The sequence below is a fragment of the Galeopterus variegatus genome, unplaced genomic scaffold, assembly GCF_000696425.1.
Source record: "Galeopterus variegatus unplaced genomic scaffold, G_variegatus-3.0.2 Scaffold7630, whole genome shotgun sequence".
In the NCBI taxonomy this organism is placed as follows: Eukaryota; Metazoa; Chordata; class Mammalia; order Dermoptera; family Cynocephalidae; genus Galeopterus; species Galeopterus variegatus.
This window is the reverse complement of record NW_007733741.1, coordinates 51938-69484: the sequence shown is the minus strand read 5'-3', so window position 1 is coordinate 69484 and position 17547 is coordinate 51938. Positions and strand designations below refer to the sequence as shown.

Below are 17547 nucleotides of genomic sequence, written 5' to 3'. Positions count from 1 at the left end.
GAAAGAAGAAATGTCTCAAATCACTAATCTAATTTTCCATCTTAAGAAATTAGAAGAAAGCAGAATAAACCCTAACACAAAATAAAGATAAGAAATCAATGAACTTAAAAACAGAAAGACAACACACAAAAATCAATGCCACTAAAAGTTGTTTATTTGAAAAGAAAAATCAATAATAAATCTCTAGTAAGACTGACAAAAAGAAAGAAGATAAATTGCTAGTATCAGGAATTAAAGAGGAGATTATCACTGCAGATCCTGTAGATAATAAACGGATAAGGGAATACTATGAACAACTCTACATACATAGAATTGACAACTCAGATGCTATGAACCAATTCCTCAAAAACTACAAAATAGCAAAACTAACCTAAGATGACATCATTAATTTGAATAATTCTATATCTATTAAAGCAATTGACTTTGTAGTTTAAATTCTTCTGAAAAAGAAATCTGCAGGCCCACATGGTTCTACTAAGGTAATACATCAAACATTTAAAGAATTAAGCCCCCCTCCCTCCAAAAGAAGCCAATTTTATATAATGTATTACAGAAAATAGAAAAGGAGGGAACCCTTCCAAACTCTGTATGAGGCCAATATCACCTTGATACTGAAACCGCACAAGGACAATACAAAAAAGAAAAACTAAAAACCAGTATCTCTCATGAGCTTAGATGGAAAAACCTTCAGCAAAATATTAGCAAACTGAATCCAAAAATATTTTAAACTCAATGTAATCCATCATATGAACAACCTAAAGAAGAAAAATTGATGATTATATCAATGAAAAAGCATTTGACAAAATAAACACTCATTTGTGAGAAAAACTCTCAGAAAAATAGGAATAAATCTGATAAAGAGCATCTACGCAAAATTTATAACTAACATTGTACTTAATCCTCTCCCCCCAAGATAAGGAACAAGGCAAGTTTGTCTCTCACCACTCTTATTCAATGTAGTGCTAGAAGTTCTAGCCAAATGTTGTAAGGCAAGAAACAGAAATAAAAGGCATGCAGATCAGAAAGGAAGAAATAAAGTGACCATATTTGTAGATGACATGATTGTCTATACAGGAAACTCCAAGGAATCAACAAAAAATCTCCCAAGTGTGCAAGGTCACAGTGTAAGACTGGCACCAAAAAAATCAACTGCATTTCTATATACCAGCAATGAACATGCAGAAAATGAAATTAAAATCACATCATTTACAATCACATTAAATAACATTAGGTACACACTTAACAAAACATGTACAGGACAAATATACTGAAAATCACAAAATGAGAAAACAAATAAGACTTTAATAAATGGAGACATATAAAATGTTCATATATTAGAAGACTAAACATAAGAAAGATGTGGATGCTCCCCCAAATTAATCAAATTAATCAATTGAATTAGTTTAATTCAATTCCTAACAAAATCCTAGCAATGTATTTTGTGGACAAAGACAAACTTATTCTAAAACTTATATGGAAAAGCACAGACCCTAGAATAGCTAAAACATGGAGTGTGGTAGTTGCATAAAAAGACATATATACCAATGAAACAAAATAGACAACCCAGAAATAAACCTACACATTTCCAGTCAGCTGATTTTCAACAAAGATGCCAAAAACACACAACAGGAAAAGGACAGTCTCTTTAATAAGTAGTGTTGGGACAACTGGATATCTATATGCAGAAGAACAAAATTAGACCTTTACCTCATACCGTCTACTAAAATCAACTCGAAAAGGATTAAGACTTAAATGTAAGACCTGAATCTGTAAAACTAGTAGAAGAAAACACAGGGGAAAAGCTCTGTGACATTAGTCTGGGCAATGAGTTTTTGAATATGACCCCAAAAAGCAGAGGCAATAAAAGCAAAGTAGACAAATGGGATTGTATTAAACTGAAAAGCTTCTGCACAGCAAAGGAAATAAAAGAATCAAAAGATAACCTACAGAATGGGAGAATATTTGCAAACCATGCATCTAATAGGGGCTAATAACCAAAACATTTTAGAAACTCAACTCAACAGTTAGAAAATAACCCAATTAAAAATGGGCAAACATAAAAAAAATAATAAACTTTTAAAAAATGGGCAAAGGACCTGAATAGACATTCTCAAGAGAAGATGTACAAATGGCCAACAAATATATGAAAAGATACTCAACATCGCTAATTATCGGGGAAATACAAATTAAAACTACAACAAGATATCTGACAATAGTTAGAATGGCTATTACCAAAAATAAAAAAATAACAATTGTTGGCGGAAATATGGAGGAAAGGGAACTCTTGTACACTATTGGTGGGAATGTAAATTAGTACCACCATTATGGAAAACACTATGGAGGATACTCAAGAAATTAAAAACAGAACTACCATATGATCCAGCAATCCCACTACAGGGTATATATCCAAAGGAAATGAAGTCAGTTATACTGAAGAGATATCTGCACTCTCACGTTGATTGCAGCACTATTCACAATAGCCAAGATATGAAACCAACCTAAGTGTCCATCGACAATGAACGGATTAAAAAAAAAAGGTATATATACACAAGGTAGTACTATTCAGCCTTAAAAAAGATGAAAATACTGTCATTTGGGACAAAAGGAATGAACCTTGGAGGACATTATATTAAATGAGATAAGCCAGGCACAGAACGACAAATACCACACAATCTCATATGTGGACTCCAAGAAAGTCAAACTCATAGAAACAGAGGAAAAAAAAAATAGTGGTTATCAGAGACTGGAGGGTGGGAGGATTAGGGCAATGTTGGTCTAAGGACACAAAATTTCAGTAGACCGGAGGACAATAAATTCAAGAGATCTATTGTACATCACGTTGACTACAGTTAATAACAACTTACTATATAATTGAAAATTGCTGAGAGAGTAGATCTTAAGTGTTCTCACCAAAAAAAAAAGATAATTATATGAGGTAATACATATGTTAAATAGCTTGCTTTAGTCATTCCACAATGTATACATATATTAAAACATCATGTTGTACACCATAAATATATATTTTACTTGTCAACTAAAAAATTAAGATCCATAAAAACAAAAAATAAAAAGGAAATAAAATAAATTCCACACAAACTTTTCCAGAAAATAGAAAAGGGGGCAACACTTTCAGACAAATTTTATGAGGCCAGCATTACCCTGGTACAAAAATCAGACAAAGAAAATACAAAAAAACTATTGATCAATATCTCTCATAAAAATAAACATAAAAATCTTTAACGAAATATAAGCAAGTAAAATCCAGCAATATTTAAGAATAATTCATCAGGACCATTATCCTATGAATGCCAGACTCATTTAATATCTGAAAATTATTTTAATACACCATATTAATAGAATAAAAGAGGAAACAACATGAGATCAATATATCCAGAAAAGTAATTTAACAAAATTCAACATCCATGAGTGATAAAACCGTTTGGCAGAACAATCACACTCCTGTTCAACATCATATTTGAAATGCTAGGAAGTGAAATAATAAGGCAGGAAGAAAAATAAAAAACATATAGACTGGAAGGGAAGAAATAAAACTATACTAATTTGCAGACATTACTGTATGTAGAAAATCCCAAAGGAATCTACAGACACCTTCTGGAAGTACTAAGTCAGTTTAGATAGTTCACAGGATACAAGGTCAAAACACAACAAACTATTTCTATATACTAGCAATAAAAATACGAAAACTGAAAAAAATACCATTTCCAATCCCAAAATAAATGAAATACTTAGGTATAAACCTAACAGAACATGTACAGTTTTTGTGTACTGTAAATTATAACACTATGAAGAAATAAAAGAAAACCAAAATAAATGGGGAGACATACCATGTTCGCAGATTAAAAATATCAACTTTCCTGAAACTAATTTATAGATTTAATGCAATTACAGTCAAAATCCCAGATATAGATAAGCTGATTCCAAAATTTACAAGGAATGGAAAAGGAAAGAAGACTATTAAAAATGATTTTGAAAAAGAAGAATAAAGTAGGAGGATTTTAAGAGGTACTATTATAAAGGTACGGTAATCAAGACATTGGGCACTGATGAAGGGACACATGTACATTCATGGAGCAGAATACAGAGTATAGAAACTGACTCATGCAAATACGGACAACTGATTTTTGGTAAGGCTTCAAAGAACTCAATGGAGATAGGATAGTTATTTTAACAAATGGTGCTGGAACAACTGGACATCCATATGTACCAAAATGAACCCTGCCCTAACCTCCTATCTTATACTAAAATTAACTCAAGATATCTTGACACCAGAAACACTGTACATAGTAGAAAAAAGTTGATATGTTGGACTTTCTCAAAATTAAATTTTTTTTTTTGCAGCTGACTGGTATGGGGATCTGAGTCAAAATTTAAAACTTTTGATATATGAAAGATACTATAAAGAGAATGAAAAGACAAGCTACAAGTGGGAAAATATATTTGAAAATTACATTATCTGACAAAGGACTAGTATCCAGAATATATAAAGAACTCTGAAAACTCAACAGTAAAAGCAAACAACCCAATCTAAAAATGGGCAAAATACTCAAGGCAGACATTCCACCAAGAAGCACAGATGGATGGCAAGTAAGCACATGAAAAGATATTCAACATCATTAGTCACTAGGAAAATGCAAACTAAAACCACACCTGTGATACTACTATAAACCATTAGAATGGCTAAAATAAAAATTATTGACAATACCAAATGCTGCAAGGATATGGCGCAACTAGAACTCATACATTGCTGGTGGGAATGCAAAATGGTACAGACACTCTGGAAAATATTTTGGTATACACTTATCACATGACCCAGCAATCCTACTGCTGAGTACTTACCACAAATAAAGGAAGGTTATGTTCTCACAAAAATCTGTATACACATATTTATAGTAGCTCTATTCATAATTAATCCAAAACTGGAAACAACTCAAATGTCTTCAATGGCTGAATAGATATACAAACTGTAGTATATTCACACAATAAAATACTACTCAATCAAAAGGAACAAATTATTGACACATGTAACAACTTGGATAAATCTCAAAGGTACTATGCTTAATGAAAGAAGTCAGTCTCACAAGATTACATACTGTATGATTTCACTTATATGACAGGCCTGAAAAGGTAAAACTAGAGTGATGGAAAAAATATCAATGGTTGCTTGGGGGTTAGGGATGTGGGGAGACTGTGACTAAAAAGGGGTAGCACAAGGGAGTTATTTCAGGTGATAGAGATGTTCTGATTGTAGTATTGGTCACACGAATCTACATATGCACTAAAATTGATAGAACAGTACACCAAAAGAAAGCCAATTAACTATATGGTAATTTAAAAAGAACAAAATATTAACACAAAAGAAAATAGAAGTTATGCAAGAAAGAAAAAGGTATAGGATACTGCTTGGTTCAGCTATGAATAACATTTACATAGAATAATAATGTAAATATTAAATGGTGATCAAATGGAAAGTCTGATATACAGTACTATATTAGTAAAATGGTGGAGGAGGGAACACAGAAGATATGCTTGTATATAGTGGAGGTGAAGGGATGAAAGAGAACTAAACCTTCACCTTTCATAGTGGGAAATCCATAGATATTTAAAACTAAAAAAAAAAAAATCAGGAAATAATAACATAAACATGTTATTTAATAAAACGGAGGTAAATTCCAAAAGATAAAAATGGTTTCTCTGGGAGATAGGAAATGTAGGGGAGGAGATCATGGGGGACTCTAGGCTATGTGTATACAAACATTTGATTAATATAAAAATAAAATAAACCCTCCAAAAAAGTTTTTTCCTGATGGGTTTTCCCTAATACTGTTTTTTGTTTTGTTTTGGAGGCTGGCTGGTACAGGAATCCAAACCCTTGACCCTGGTGTTATATAACACTGTGCTCTAACCAACTGAGCCAATTGGCCAGCTCTAATATCATTTTTCAATACTAGTTTCTAACCATGGCATGATTCTTGAAGACTGCCCAAAGCTATGAGATAGTAACTGACACATCAAAGACAGACAATCCATTTTCATTTTTGTGATCAAGGCTATGTTGCTACAACTTTGATCTTGGTGACTGCTGAAGAGAGAAGTGGTAATTCATCTGTGAGAGATGCTCTAATGACTCTGAAAATAGTAGGGTTTAAAGAGCTATCTTGTTCCAGTCTTCACTTATGAATTAATTATATTAATTATATATTCAAAAAACTACCTTTCTTTCTCTTACCTCATTTTCTTCCTTCAGGTCCTTTGGCTCTGAGAGGGAACACTTTGGACCTTCTTCACAGCTTTTATCATGGGTTTTCAAGTAACTGAATTCAGAATCCTTTAGTGATTCCTTTGACTCAGATTTAAGGTGACTTAAAAACTTTTCATCATTAATATCTTGCTAGTAGATATTAAAGAGAAATTATTTTATTTTCTATATTAATGCTGCTTCCAAAATCTACATGCCAATAAATTTTGGGAGAAATTTTTTGCTATGGCTCATACAAATGCTACATTATTTTCTATATTTAACCATCACCCTAAGTCTTCCCATCCTCCTAAACTAGTTCAGGCCAATAAACATTTATTGAGCACATATTGTGAAATGTCTACAGTACAGCTCTGTGGATATAAAGATGAATGCAACAGGCCTCACCCTTTAAAGGAACTAAAAAATATAGTAGGAAGACACACAATCAGATAATCATAGTATAGTCTTCCAAAGTTTAAAATGTTTAGTCATTACAGAGATAGAATCAAAATATGATTCAGGGAGGAGGATTAATGAAGGAGACAACACAAACTGTCAGGATACTTGAAAGATAAGTAGGAATTAGCAGGGGGCTGGGAGTATAGAGGTACGTGTGTGTCTGTGAATATGGGAGTCTCGCTATGTCAAAATATAGACTGGAGTGAGGGAGGAGATTTTTAAGCCTTTTTGCTCTTGCAGAAAAGATGGGCTTACTTCATTTCTAGGACTTAACTAGGATTATTTTAAGACATCAAGAATAATGATAGGATAACCTAAAAATTATAAAGGTTGAATCCAATTCACTATTTAATAATGAAGAAATACAATTCTTCCAATCCTGTAATAATGACTAAGAAAAATTCTGGCCCTATAGTATTTTCATATAAACACAACTTTGTCACCAGCTGACTCCCACTAAATATAACCCATAACAGAAAGTGTTATGGGTTGAACAAGCTAATTTTAACATTAACTAGAAATCTAAAATCCTTATATTGTTTTGAACACACAGCAGGAAACATTCATACATACGTTTTTTATTTTTAATAACAGGTTAATCTCCCAGTAGTCAAAATGGCCTTTCCTTTTTATCTTTTCTAATAATTAGTATCTACAAAGAAAATAACATTGTCTCTACAATTTTATTTTAAAAGTCAGATATTTAAATCAGACTAAAGCGTATTTTTATGTTATACTCAAAGAAAATAAAAAGCCTTGCTGAATCAAAAACAAAAACCCGAAACATTTTTCGCCCTCAAATTAAACATATCCTATGTTCACAGCCCAGTACCTGTTGTCATGAGGAATATAAAGCTCAAAGGACATGTCTATTTGTTCAAGAAACATTAAGTTACCATGTGCTTCACTTTCTTTTAATCATAATGGAGATATGCAAGTACCAACCTAGTAAGGTTGTTGTGAAAATTAAATTAGCTAATACTTGCAAGTGCTTAGAACAGTGCCTGCCATGTAGTACTAGATCAATAAATGTTGTTATCATTACTATGGGCTGGAATAATACATAATAATAATATTATTGTAACATTATTGTTATTACTGTGGTGGGGGGTTGCCAAAATGTTTATAGAAAAAGTAAGAAATGAGAACACTTGAAGAAGAACTTGAGTAGTGTACAGGGAAAAAGATTAGTATTTGGACTAGTGTAGGGGAAGTCACAACTGCACAAAAGCAGCAACGGAATTTAGCACATGGGAGAAATCATTCAGGAGGAAGCATGACTGGAGCAAAGGTTTAAACCGGCAAATGAGAGACAAAGTAATTGTTAAGGTCATTGTACAAAATTTCCAAAACCTCAGTTTCCTAATTTATAAAAATGAGAGTAAGTATAGTAATAAAAAGAATTATAATAATATTTGTAAAAATCTCTTACCAGGGTATGTGACTCACTCTCTTTTGACTGTGGACATATCTTTTGGTCTTCATTAAAATAGTGTTGCTGGGAAGGATAACTCGGTTCTGTCAAGATAACGTCCTCTGGCCCTCCAGTGGATTCAGTGTATAAAGCTAAAGGGTTGAGTTCTCTGAAACCCTAGGATTAAAAGAAAAGAAGGAAGGGTTTAATTAAATGATCAAAAAAGAAGTTTAAAAAGTTAGCACTTCATAATTTTCAAATACTGTGAAAGCGTATTATCCCCTAAAATTTAATAGTTAAAAATTTCTCTATTTTGACAGTCATTCATACTTANATTGTACAAAATTTCCAAAACCTCAGTTTCCTAATTTATAAAAATGAGAGTAAGTATAGTAATAAAAAGAATTATAATAATATTTGTAAAAATCTCTTACCAGGGTATGTGACTCACTCTCTTTTGACTGTGGACATATCTTTTGGTCTTCATTAAAATAGTGTTGCTGGGAAGGATAACTCGGTTCTGTCAAGATAACGTCCTCTGGCCCTCCAGTGGATTCAGTGTATAAAGCTAAAGGGTTGAGTTCTCTGAAACCCTAGGATTAAAAGAAAAGAAGGAAGGGTTTAATTAAATGATCAAAAAAGAAGTTTAAAAAGTTAGCACTTCATAATTTTCAAATACTGTGAAAGCGTATTATCCCCTAAAATTTAATAGTTAAAAATTTCTCTATTTTGACAGTCATTCATACTTATAAAAATTATCAATATCAATATTAACAGTGATGTAGATATCACTATCAGTAACTGCAAAATAAGACAGTTGTTCTCTAGGATGTCTTTGGGGTAAGAGAGAATACTCGATCAATTAGCGTATTATCCCCTAAAATTTAATAGTTAAAAATTTCTCTATTTTGACAGTCATTCATACTTACAAAAATTATCAATATCAATATTAACAGTGATGTAGATATCACTATCAGTAACTGCAAAATAAGACAGTTGTTCTCTAGGATGGCTTTGGGGTAAGAGAGAATACTCGATCAATTAGTTAAAATAAAAGAATTCATATTCTAATGGATCTATTTTTTTTTTGTGGTCATCTGAAAATTAAGAGAGTGCTCTGCATTAAAAAGCCAGAAATTTCATGGATGTCTCTAAGATTAAAGAATAAATCAAATAACCTTCTGTATTAAATTCTCTTATATCTTGAAGTATTGAGAGTAAACAAAATATATGATAAAATACATCCAGACTACACCACCTTAGAAGGGACATTTTCTCGGCATACAATAGCATGGCCCTCTGTTCTCAAGACATGATGAAAATAGATATCTTCATTTGAGGATGTATCACACAGAAAAATGTTAAGGATTCCATCTACATATTCATCCACTACCCCCACTAATGGCTTCAAACCACACAGCTTCTGGAACTGCAAAATAGCTCTGGATGTCCAGCGTTCCTGAAATATAATCAAGACATTAGATTTAGATTATAGATTTAAAAACATGTGTTACAGTAATGTTGTGGAATGATGTTCCCCCAAAAGGTATTCCCCATTGTGACAGTGGTGGGAATCCTACTATGGTAATTGAAAGGTGGGGCCTTGAAGAGGTGATTACATTGTTGGTTTAATGGTGGTTGTGGGTGTGGTTCTGAGGGCTTTAAAAGGAGAGCACGTGAGAGTCTCTCTCTGCTCCACCATTTCCTGACATGTGAGACCCCTGCATTGCTGTAAGCTACCACCAAGAAAATCCTCAACAGATGTGTTCTCTGGACTTTGGATTTCTCAGCCTCTGAAACTGTAAGCAATAAACTTCATTTTTTTATAAATTACCCAGTTCCAGGTATTTTGTTATAAGCAACAGAAGCAGACTAATACAAGTAACCACATACAAAAATGAATTCCTAATAAACTAGAGATTTAAGTCAAAAAATAAAACCATAAAAGTACTAGAATAACACATAGGAGGATAGTTAGGGGGAGATAAGAAAAGACAGAATAAACAAAAAATGAAAAAAGTCATTTTGGAGAAAATTTAAATAATTACATGATGAGAAGTTTCCATTTTCAGAAATGGTGAGTTAGATTTTTAGACCAACCCTTCAACAGATAACAACTAAAAATTCTAGGAAAAGTATTCCTCAAAATATGTCCAAAAAGTATTGACTGACAAACTAGTAACAAACTGTCTGGTCAAAATTGAAGGAAAATTGAGAACTACTTAAGGGTACCTGCTAATCCTGGCAAATTTAAACTTTGCTTTGATGGTCTAGTAGATCAAAGAGGACAGATATCAAAGTCAGGGTCCACCCATGGAATGGAGTCTAGAGGAGAACTTTCCTTCATTAAGTTGAGTCTCTGTAGGGGTATGCTCTCAGGGTAAGGGGTAAAAGAAATAAACTAGCATTCACATGGATTTGCAGCTCAATTTTCACCTCACCAGGGTGGTTCACAAATCCTGAAATTGTTAATTTAAATTAACATGGTTCCAGACTGGTGGTATTCCTAGGCATCTGGCAGAAGCAAACGAAATCCTCTCTGGAGGTAGACAACCTCATCCTGTATTATTCAACCATTCTTACAAATAATTTTTCAAAGACAAGGAGCAGTACATAGGCAAAGATAAAAAACATACAAAGAAACAATCACAAATAAGTACAAGTGGAAACAACAGAAACAAACCTACAAAATTTTAGATATTTTAATTTCTAAACGAATTACAAAACAACTAAAGTTACTATGCTTAAAGCAAAAACATCAACCAAACAAAACAAAACCCCAGCTTAGTTTGCAAGCTTCAGCAGAGATCAGCAATCTATAAATCTGATTTAGCAAAGCTAAGAAGTTTCGGAAAGTAAAAACACAATAACCAAAATTAAAAACTCATAGATTAATTCAGTAGCAAATTAGATAAAATGAGATAAATTAAAGAGTAAATTAGCAAAGTGTAAGATAATTAGAAAAAATGACCCAGAACTCAGCAATATAAAAACAGGCAATAATTGAAGAGATAATGACTGGAAATTTGTAGGTTCTAATGAAAAGTAGTAAACACAGATAAAAGATGTACAAAGAACCATAAAGTAGGATAGACAAGAATAAATTCACACATAAACACATCATACTAAAGCTGAAGAACACAAGAGACAAATAGAAAAATCTTAAAAACAGCTAAAGGATATGGCTTTCAAAGAAACCTCCATGAGACTGACAGCTGACTTCTCTAAATACAAGGGAAACAGAAGCCAATAATGATATATTTAATGTACTAAAGGTATTAACTGCCAACTTAAATTGTACACCTAATAAACATATTTTTCAAAAGTGAAAAATAGTATTTTCATATAAACACAACTTTGTCACCAGCTGACTCCCACTAAATATAACCCTAAAGGATATAGTTTGAATAGAAGGAAAATAGTCCCAGACAAAGGGTTTGACTGGCAAGAATAGATGAAGAACTAAGAAATGTGTAATTAAATCTAAATGGACATTATTAATATTTTACAGGGGCAATTTCTTGGGGGTTATAAATAATAACATTAATTATACAATAAAAATAGGTCAGAAGGTTAAAAAAGTTAAAGTGCTCTAATGTCCTTGCATTGTTACAAATACATATTGTATTTCCTAGAAGAATTATTAAAATAATAGTGTGTTCCTTAATGGAATGACTTTTTAAATCTCTTCAAAATAAGGCATGTAAACTGAAAAAAAGAAATAGGCAGGTCATATAGTATGCACAAAACGTAAAGAATAAGATTTCAGCACAGATATATCAATTATTAAAATAAATGTAATTGGTCTAAATGTTCCAGCTGAAAAACAAAAGGTATTAGCCAGATCTAAAAAAGTACAACTATATGTAGTTCATAAAAGACATATCTAAAGCATAAGGATACAGAAGGATTGAAAGTAGAACGATGGTTAAAAAATAAAACAAGAAAATATTAACTAAACAGAAAGTGATAGAGCTATATTAATAACAGACAAAAGAGGTTTTAAAGCAAAAAGCATTAGTAGAAATAAAGAGGTTAATTTCAAATGACAAAATATTCAGTTCACCAGAAAGACAATAACAATTTTGATATCGTATATGTCCTAATAATAAGGTTGCCTTGGTGTACTATAAACAAAAATTGAAATATAGGAAGAATAGACAAAATATCATAGACAAACCACACTTCTTTCAATAATGGATAGAAGCAGCAGTACAGGAAAATCAGAAAGGATAAAAGTTTCACACAATAAAGCTGACCTTATGGACATATACAGAATACTGCACATGACAACTGCAGAATATACACTTTTCAAGGGCACACAACCATTTACAAAAGTGACCCCTGGACCATAAAGAAGACTCCTCATATCCCAAAGGGCTAATATTATCCAGAGGATGACTTCTGATCACAGTATATTTAAAATAAAAATTAATAACAAAGGGATAATTGAGAAAAATAATGTTTACAAACTAAGAAACTTCTAAATAATCCATGTCGTACAAGAAAGTAAAATATAAATTAGAATATATATATATATATATATTTTTTTTTTTTCCTTTTTTTCCTTTTTTCGTGACCAGCAACGGATCGCAACCCTCAGTGTCACGCCCGTACCGGACTGGGACCAGCAACAGGATCGCAACCCTCGGTGTTGCGCCCGCACCTCGCTCAGCCAGTGAGCAGCCGGTCTGTATGTGGGATCCGAACCCTCGGCAGGAGCGCCGCCGCGCTCCCAAGCGGCGCACTGTAGCAGTGCACCACCGGGCCGGCCCTAGAATATATATTTAACTGAAAAATAATACAACTACTACACAACAAAACTTATGAGATCCACCTAAAGAAAGATTAGAAATTAATAACTTAAGCTTCCATATCAAGAGGTTGAAGAAGAAACAACAAAATAAACTCAAAGATGGTAGAGCTAAGGAACTAAAAGACAGGAATAAACAAAATAGAAAACATGCTGATATGGGTTGAATGTTTGTCCCTCCCAAGTTCATGTGGAAGATTGATTCCCAAATGCGGCAGTGTTGAAAGGGGGGGGGGCTTTAAGGAGGTGATTGGACTGTGTGGACCCTGACCCCATGAATGGATTAATGGATGAATAGGTTACCATGGGTATGGAGTGGTAGTTTTATAAGGAGAGCGCAGGAAGCACTCTTGCCATTCTCACCATGTGATAACCTGCATCACCTAGGAACTCTGCAGAGAGTTCCCACCAAGAAGAAAACCCTCACCCAGAAATACTCCCTGGACCTTAGACTTTCTAACCTCCAAAACTGTAAGAAATTCTGTTCTTTATAAATGTTTCAGGTATTCTGATATAAGCAATAGAAAACAGACTAATACCCATGCTTACAATAGAATCAAGAAAGCCAAAATTGGTTCTGTGATAAAACTAATCAAAATGGCAAATATCTGTCTCTAGGTCATGAAAAAAGAGAGAACATACAAATAAATAATATTTGTAATGTATAAGGACATATCACTACAGATGCTGATATAAAAAAGGGGATATTTTAACTTGTACCAATAAACTTAAAATGAACATATTCCTTGAAAAATATGACATCAAAATAGTCTCAAGAAGGAATAAGAAACAAAAATTCTACTTTAAATACTACATTTTAATTTTTTGTATCAGTGCCTTTGACTGGAGTGGCAAAAGTTGACTGAAAAAAAATACTAAAATTGAAAAACTAGTCAAAATTCACAAAACAGCGGCCGAGCCCGTGGTGCACTCGGGAGAGTGCGGCGCTGGGAGTGCAGCAGCGCTCCCGCTGCAGGTTCGGGTTTGGATCTTATATAGGGATGACTGGTGCGCTCACAGCACTCACTGGCTGAGCGCGGTGCAGCCGGTCTCAAAAAGGAAAAAAAAAAAAAAAAAAAAAAAAAAATTCACAAAACAGGTGTAACATGTAATAAGTACATATTAAGTAAAAAATTAAACTTCCAAATGGTATTTTTGCAATTTGTAGCATTTATACTATACTTCTGAAGTAGATTTTTGGGATAAATATATATCACATCAACATGATTTTACTTTTAAAAGTTCTACGTATTTTAAAGAAATTCAGAAAAAAACATAGTCTTTTATATTTGCCCGCATATTAACCATTTTCCATAATCTTCATTCCTTCCTGTTGATCTGAGTTGCCATCTGGTTTCATTTCCCTTTGGAGCTTGAACTGTCTATAATATTTCTTGTAGTTAAGACTGCTGGTGACAAATTATCCCAGTTTTTACTTATCTGAAAATGTATTTCTTCATTTTTGATGAGTATTTTTACTGGATATAATTTTAGGTTGACAGGTTTTTCTTTTTATTTTTTTTCACATTTCAATGTTGTTTCTTTACTGGGAAGTTAGTTATTATTTATATTATTGTTCCCCTGTATTTTTCCCCCCTCTGGCTGTTTACAAGATTTTCTGTTTTATTTTTGGATTTCAGTAGTTTGATTATGATGTGCATAGGTATGGTTTTCTTTGTATTTATTTTGTATTTTCCCAAACTCTGTTTGGAGTCTGTCAGTTTTTTTGGATCTTAATATTGACCTCTTTCACCAAATTTTGGAGATTATTGGCATTCATTTCTTTTTTTTTTTTTCCTTTTTGTCTTTTTTCGTGACCAGCAACGGGATCGCAACCCTCGGTGTCGCGCCTGCACCGTGCTCAACCAGTGAGTGGATCGGTCTCTATATGGGATCCGAACCCTCAGCGGGAGCACCGCCACGCTCCCAAGCACCGCACTCTACCGAGTGCGCCACTGGGCCGGCCCGGCATTCATTTCTTCTATCCCATTCTCTTTCCTCTCTTCCTGGGACTCCACTTACTTGTGTGTCAGGGTGTCTGATACTGAAACATAGTTCTCTAAACCTCTGTCCATTTTCTTTTTAATTATATTTAAAACTCTTCTTCAGATTGGATAATTTCCTTTTATCTATCTTCAAGTTCACAGACTCTTCTGTTATTTCCAAATCTGCTATCAAGCCTCTCCAGAACCTTTTCATTTATTGTACTTTACAACTCTAAAATTCCCATTTATTTGTAAGTTTCTTTCTGCTGAAATTCCTTGTCTGATCATCAATTATGGGCAAACCTTTAAGTCCGTGGACATATTTATAACAGGTGCTTTAAAGTCCTTCTCTGCTAACAGCAACATCTGGGCCATCTCAATGTCATTTCTACCAACTACCTTTTTCCTCAAGTATATGTCACATTATCCTGTTTTCTTGCATGTCTACTGATATTTAATTGGACAGTAAACATTTTAGAGATTCTGGATTCTATTATGCTTTTCTGAAGAGTGGTTTTTTGTTTGTTTAATGGCAGTTACGTTGTCTGGACTCACACTCTAAATAAACTGTCTCCTTTGTTGTCTGTAGCAACTGAAATCTCTGTTCAGCTCCTTCAAATGCCAACTGTTGATTTTTCGTTAGGGCCACTGTGCTCTCCCCATTGCTTGCAAAGTTTAGAAGTCATTCAAGGATCTGGGCAGATTATATACACTGATATTGAAACGCACCCACTCTGTGGCTCTCTCCCTTTAAGTATTTTCCCCCTAACTTCTAGCTGTTCTGCCAATCCCAAACAACTGTTCTCTACTTCTTCAAGCCAGTAAGCCTGTAGATTGATGAGTGCCCTTAGGAAAGAAGCTGGAAAAATCCTGACCTTACCCATTGCAGTTTGACTTCTGCTTTTCTGCCTGCTTTTGATTTTGTCTATGGTAGTATTAGTTCTACCATGCTACTCTGTTATTGCTATCTCATTATAAGTGCATTGATTATTTTTGAAATCAGAAAAAAATACATAGAAATAATGTAAGATAGAGTCACTTAGTTAAAAACATATTTATTGAGCACTTACCATGCATCAAGAATTCATCTAGGCATTGGAAATTCAGTGGTGAGCAAGACAGACAATGTCCCTGATCTTAGGGGCTTACACTGTTGTGTGTAAACAAACAAACAAGATAGTGCCGGATAGTGAAAAGTGTTATAAAGATAAAACAAGGTGATACTGAATGACTGAAGTGGAAGGTGAACTTTAAATTGGCTTGTCAAGGAAGTCCTTTTTGAGGAAATAATATTTGGGCTTAGATCTAAATAACAGGAAGAAAAAACATGAGACTACTTTGAATAAGCTATTCCAGTGATCCGAATGGGCAAAAGCCAAAGAAGCAGAAGCAGTTTAGGAAGAAAATAACAAGAGAACAAAACAAAGAGGACAAAAAATGGAAGCCAGATAGCTGATACAAGACTAATAATGAACACTGGTTTCAAGACTATCACAAATTTAGTCCTTAGCTCTCTGATAGCCAAAGTAGTAAAAGAAACCTATTCAGGGCTAAAGTGCACCCTAGAAAACAATCCTAAATACAGACTGCACAAAAACCATACTTTGCATACATTACTTATAATACTCAAAAATTAGGAGCAGATTGGATATCCAACAATAAAGGAATGGTTAAATAGGCTATGATACACATTTACCTAATAGATTAGTATGAATGCATTAACATTGATAACATATAAATGTATTTATGCTCTAATGCTAAGCAAAAACACAAAATACAAAATATTATGATTATTATATTATGTAATCCTGAAAAAACAAAAAACCCTTATTCTTAACATCCAATAAACTAAACTAGAAGAAACACACACTAAATTCCTAAACTGGATGTGTTTGAGTGGTGGAATTATAGGCAGTTTTTTCCTTTTCTGTCCTCTACACTGTATTTTTCAGATAAAAATAGTTTTAAAATAATAATCCATTTTTTTTATTTTAATTTTTAATTTAATTTTATTTTGTCAATATACAATGTGGTTGATTATTGTGTTTCATCCTTGTATTTGTTGTATCAACTTCAAGGACTTGTAACTGTTGTATCTTCTCCCCTCCCCCCCACCGATTGTTTGTGTATTTATTTATTTATTTTTATTTTTATTTATTTATTTTCCTTTTTGTCTTTTTTACTGACCGGTAACGGGATCGCAACCCTCGGTGTCGTGCCCGTACCGGGAACTGGCAACGGGCTCGCAACCCTCGGTGTTGCGGCCGCACCGCGCTCAGCCAGTGAGCAGGAACCGGTCTCCACATGGGATCTGAACCCTCGGCGGGAGCGCCGCTGTGCTCCCAAGCGGCGCACTCTCCAGTGCGCCACCGGGCCAGCCCTATTTATTTATTTTTAGTTCCCACAAATAAGTGAGAACACGTGGTATTTCTCTTTCTGTGCCTGACTTGATTCACTTAATATAATTCTCTCTAGGTCAATCCATGTTGTTGCAAATGGCAGTACTTCATTCTTTCTTATAGCTGAGTAGTATTCCATTGTGTAGATATACCGCCCTTTCCTTACCCACTCATCTGATGATGGACATTTGGGCTGGTTCCAACTCTTGGCTATTGTA

At 33.6% G+C, this 17547-nt stretch overlaps 1 protein-coding gene across 1 annotated transcript in view; it reads right to left on the bottom strand.

Annotated features, from left to right (window-relative positions):
• Positions 1–17547, bottom strand: part of TDRD5 (tudor domain containing 5) — a gene marked incomplete at both ends in the record, with an annotated part of 82395 nt that overhangs the window by 34487 nt on the left and 30361 nt on the right. Inside the window, 3 exons of the mRNA XM_008592164.1 lie at positions 6248–6409; positions 8567–8725; positions 9391–9591. Coding sequence (XP_008590386.1) covers positions 6248–6409; positions 8567–8725; positions 9391–9591 — 522 coding nt within the window. The remainder of the gene's footprint in view (positions 1–6247; positions 6410–8566; positions 8726–9390; positions 9592–17547) is intronic.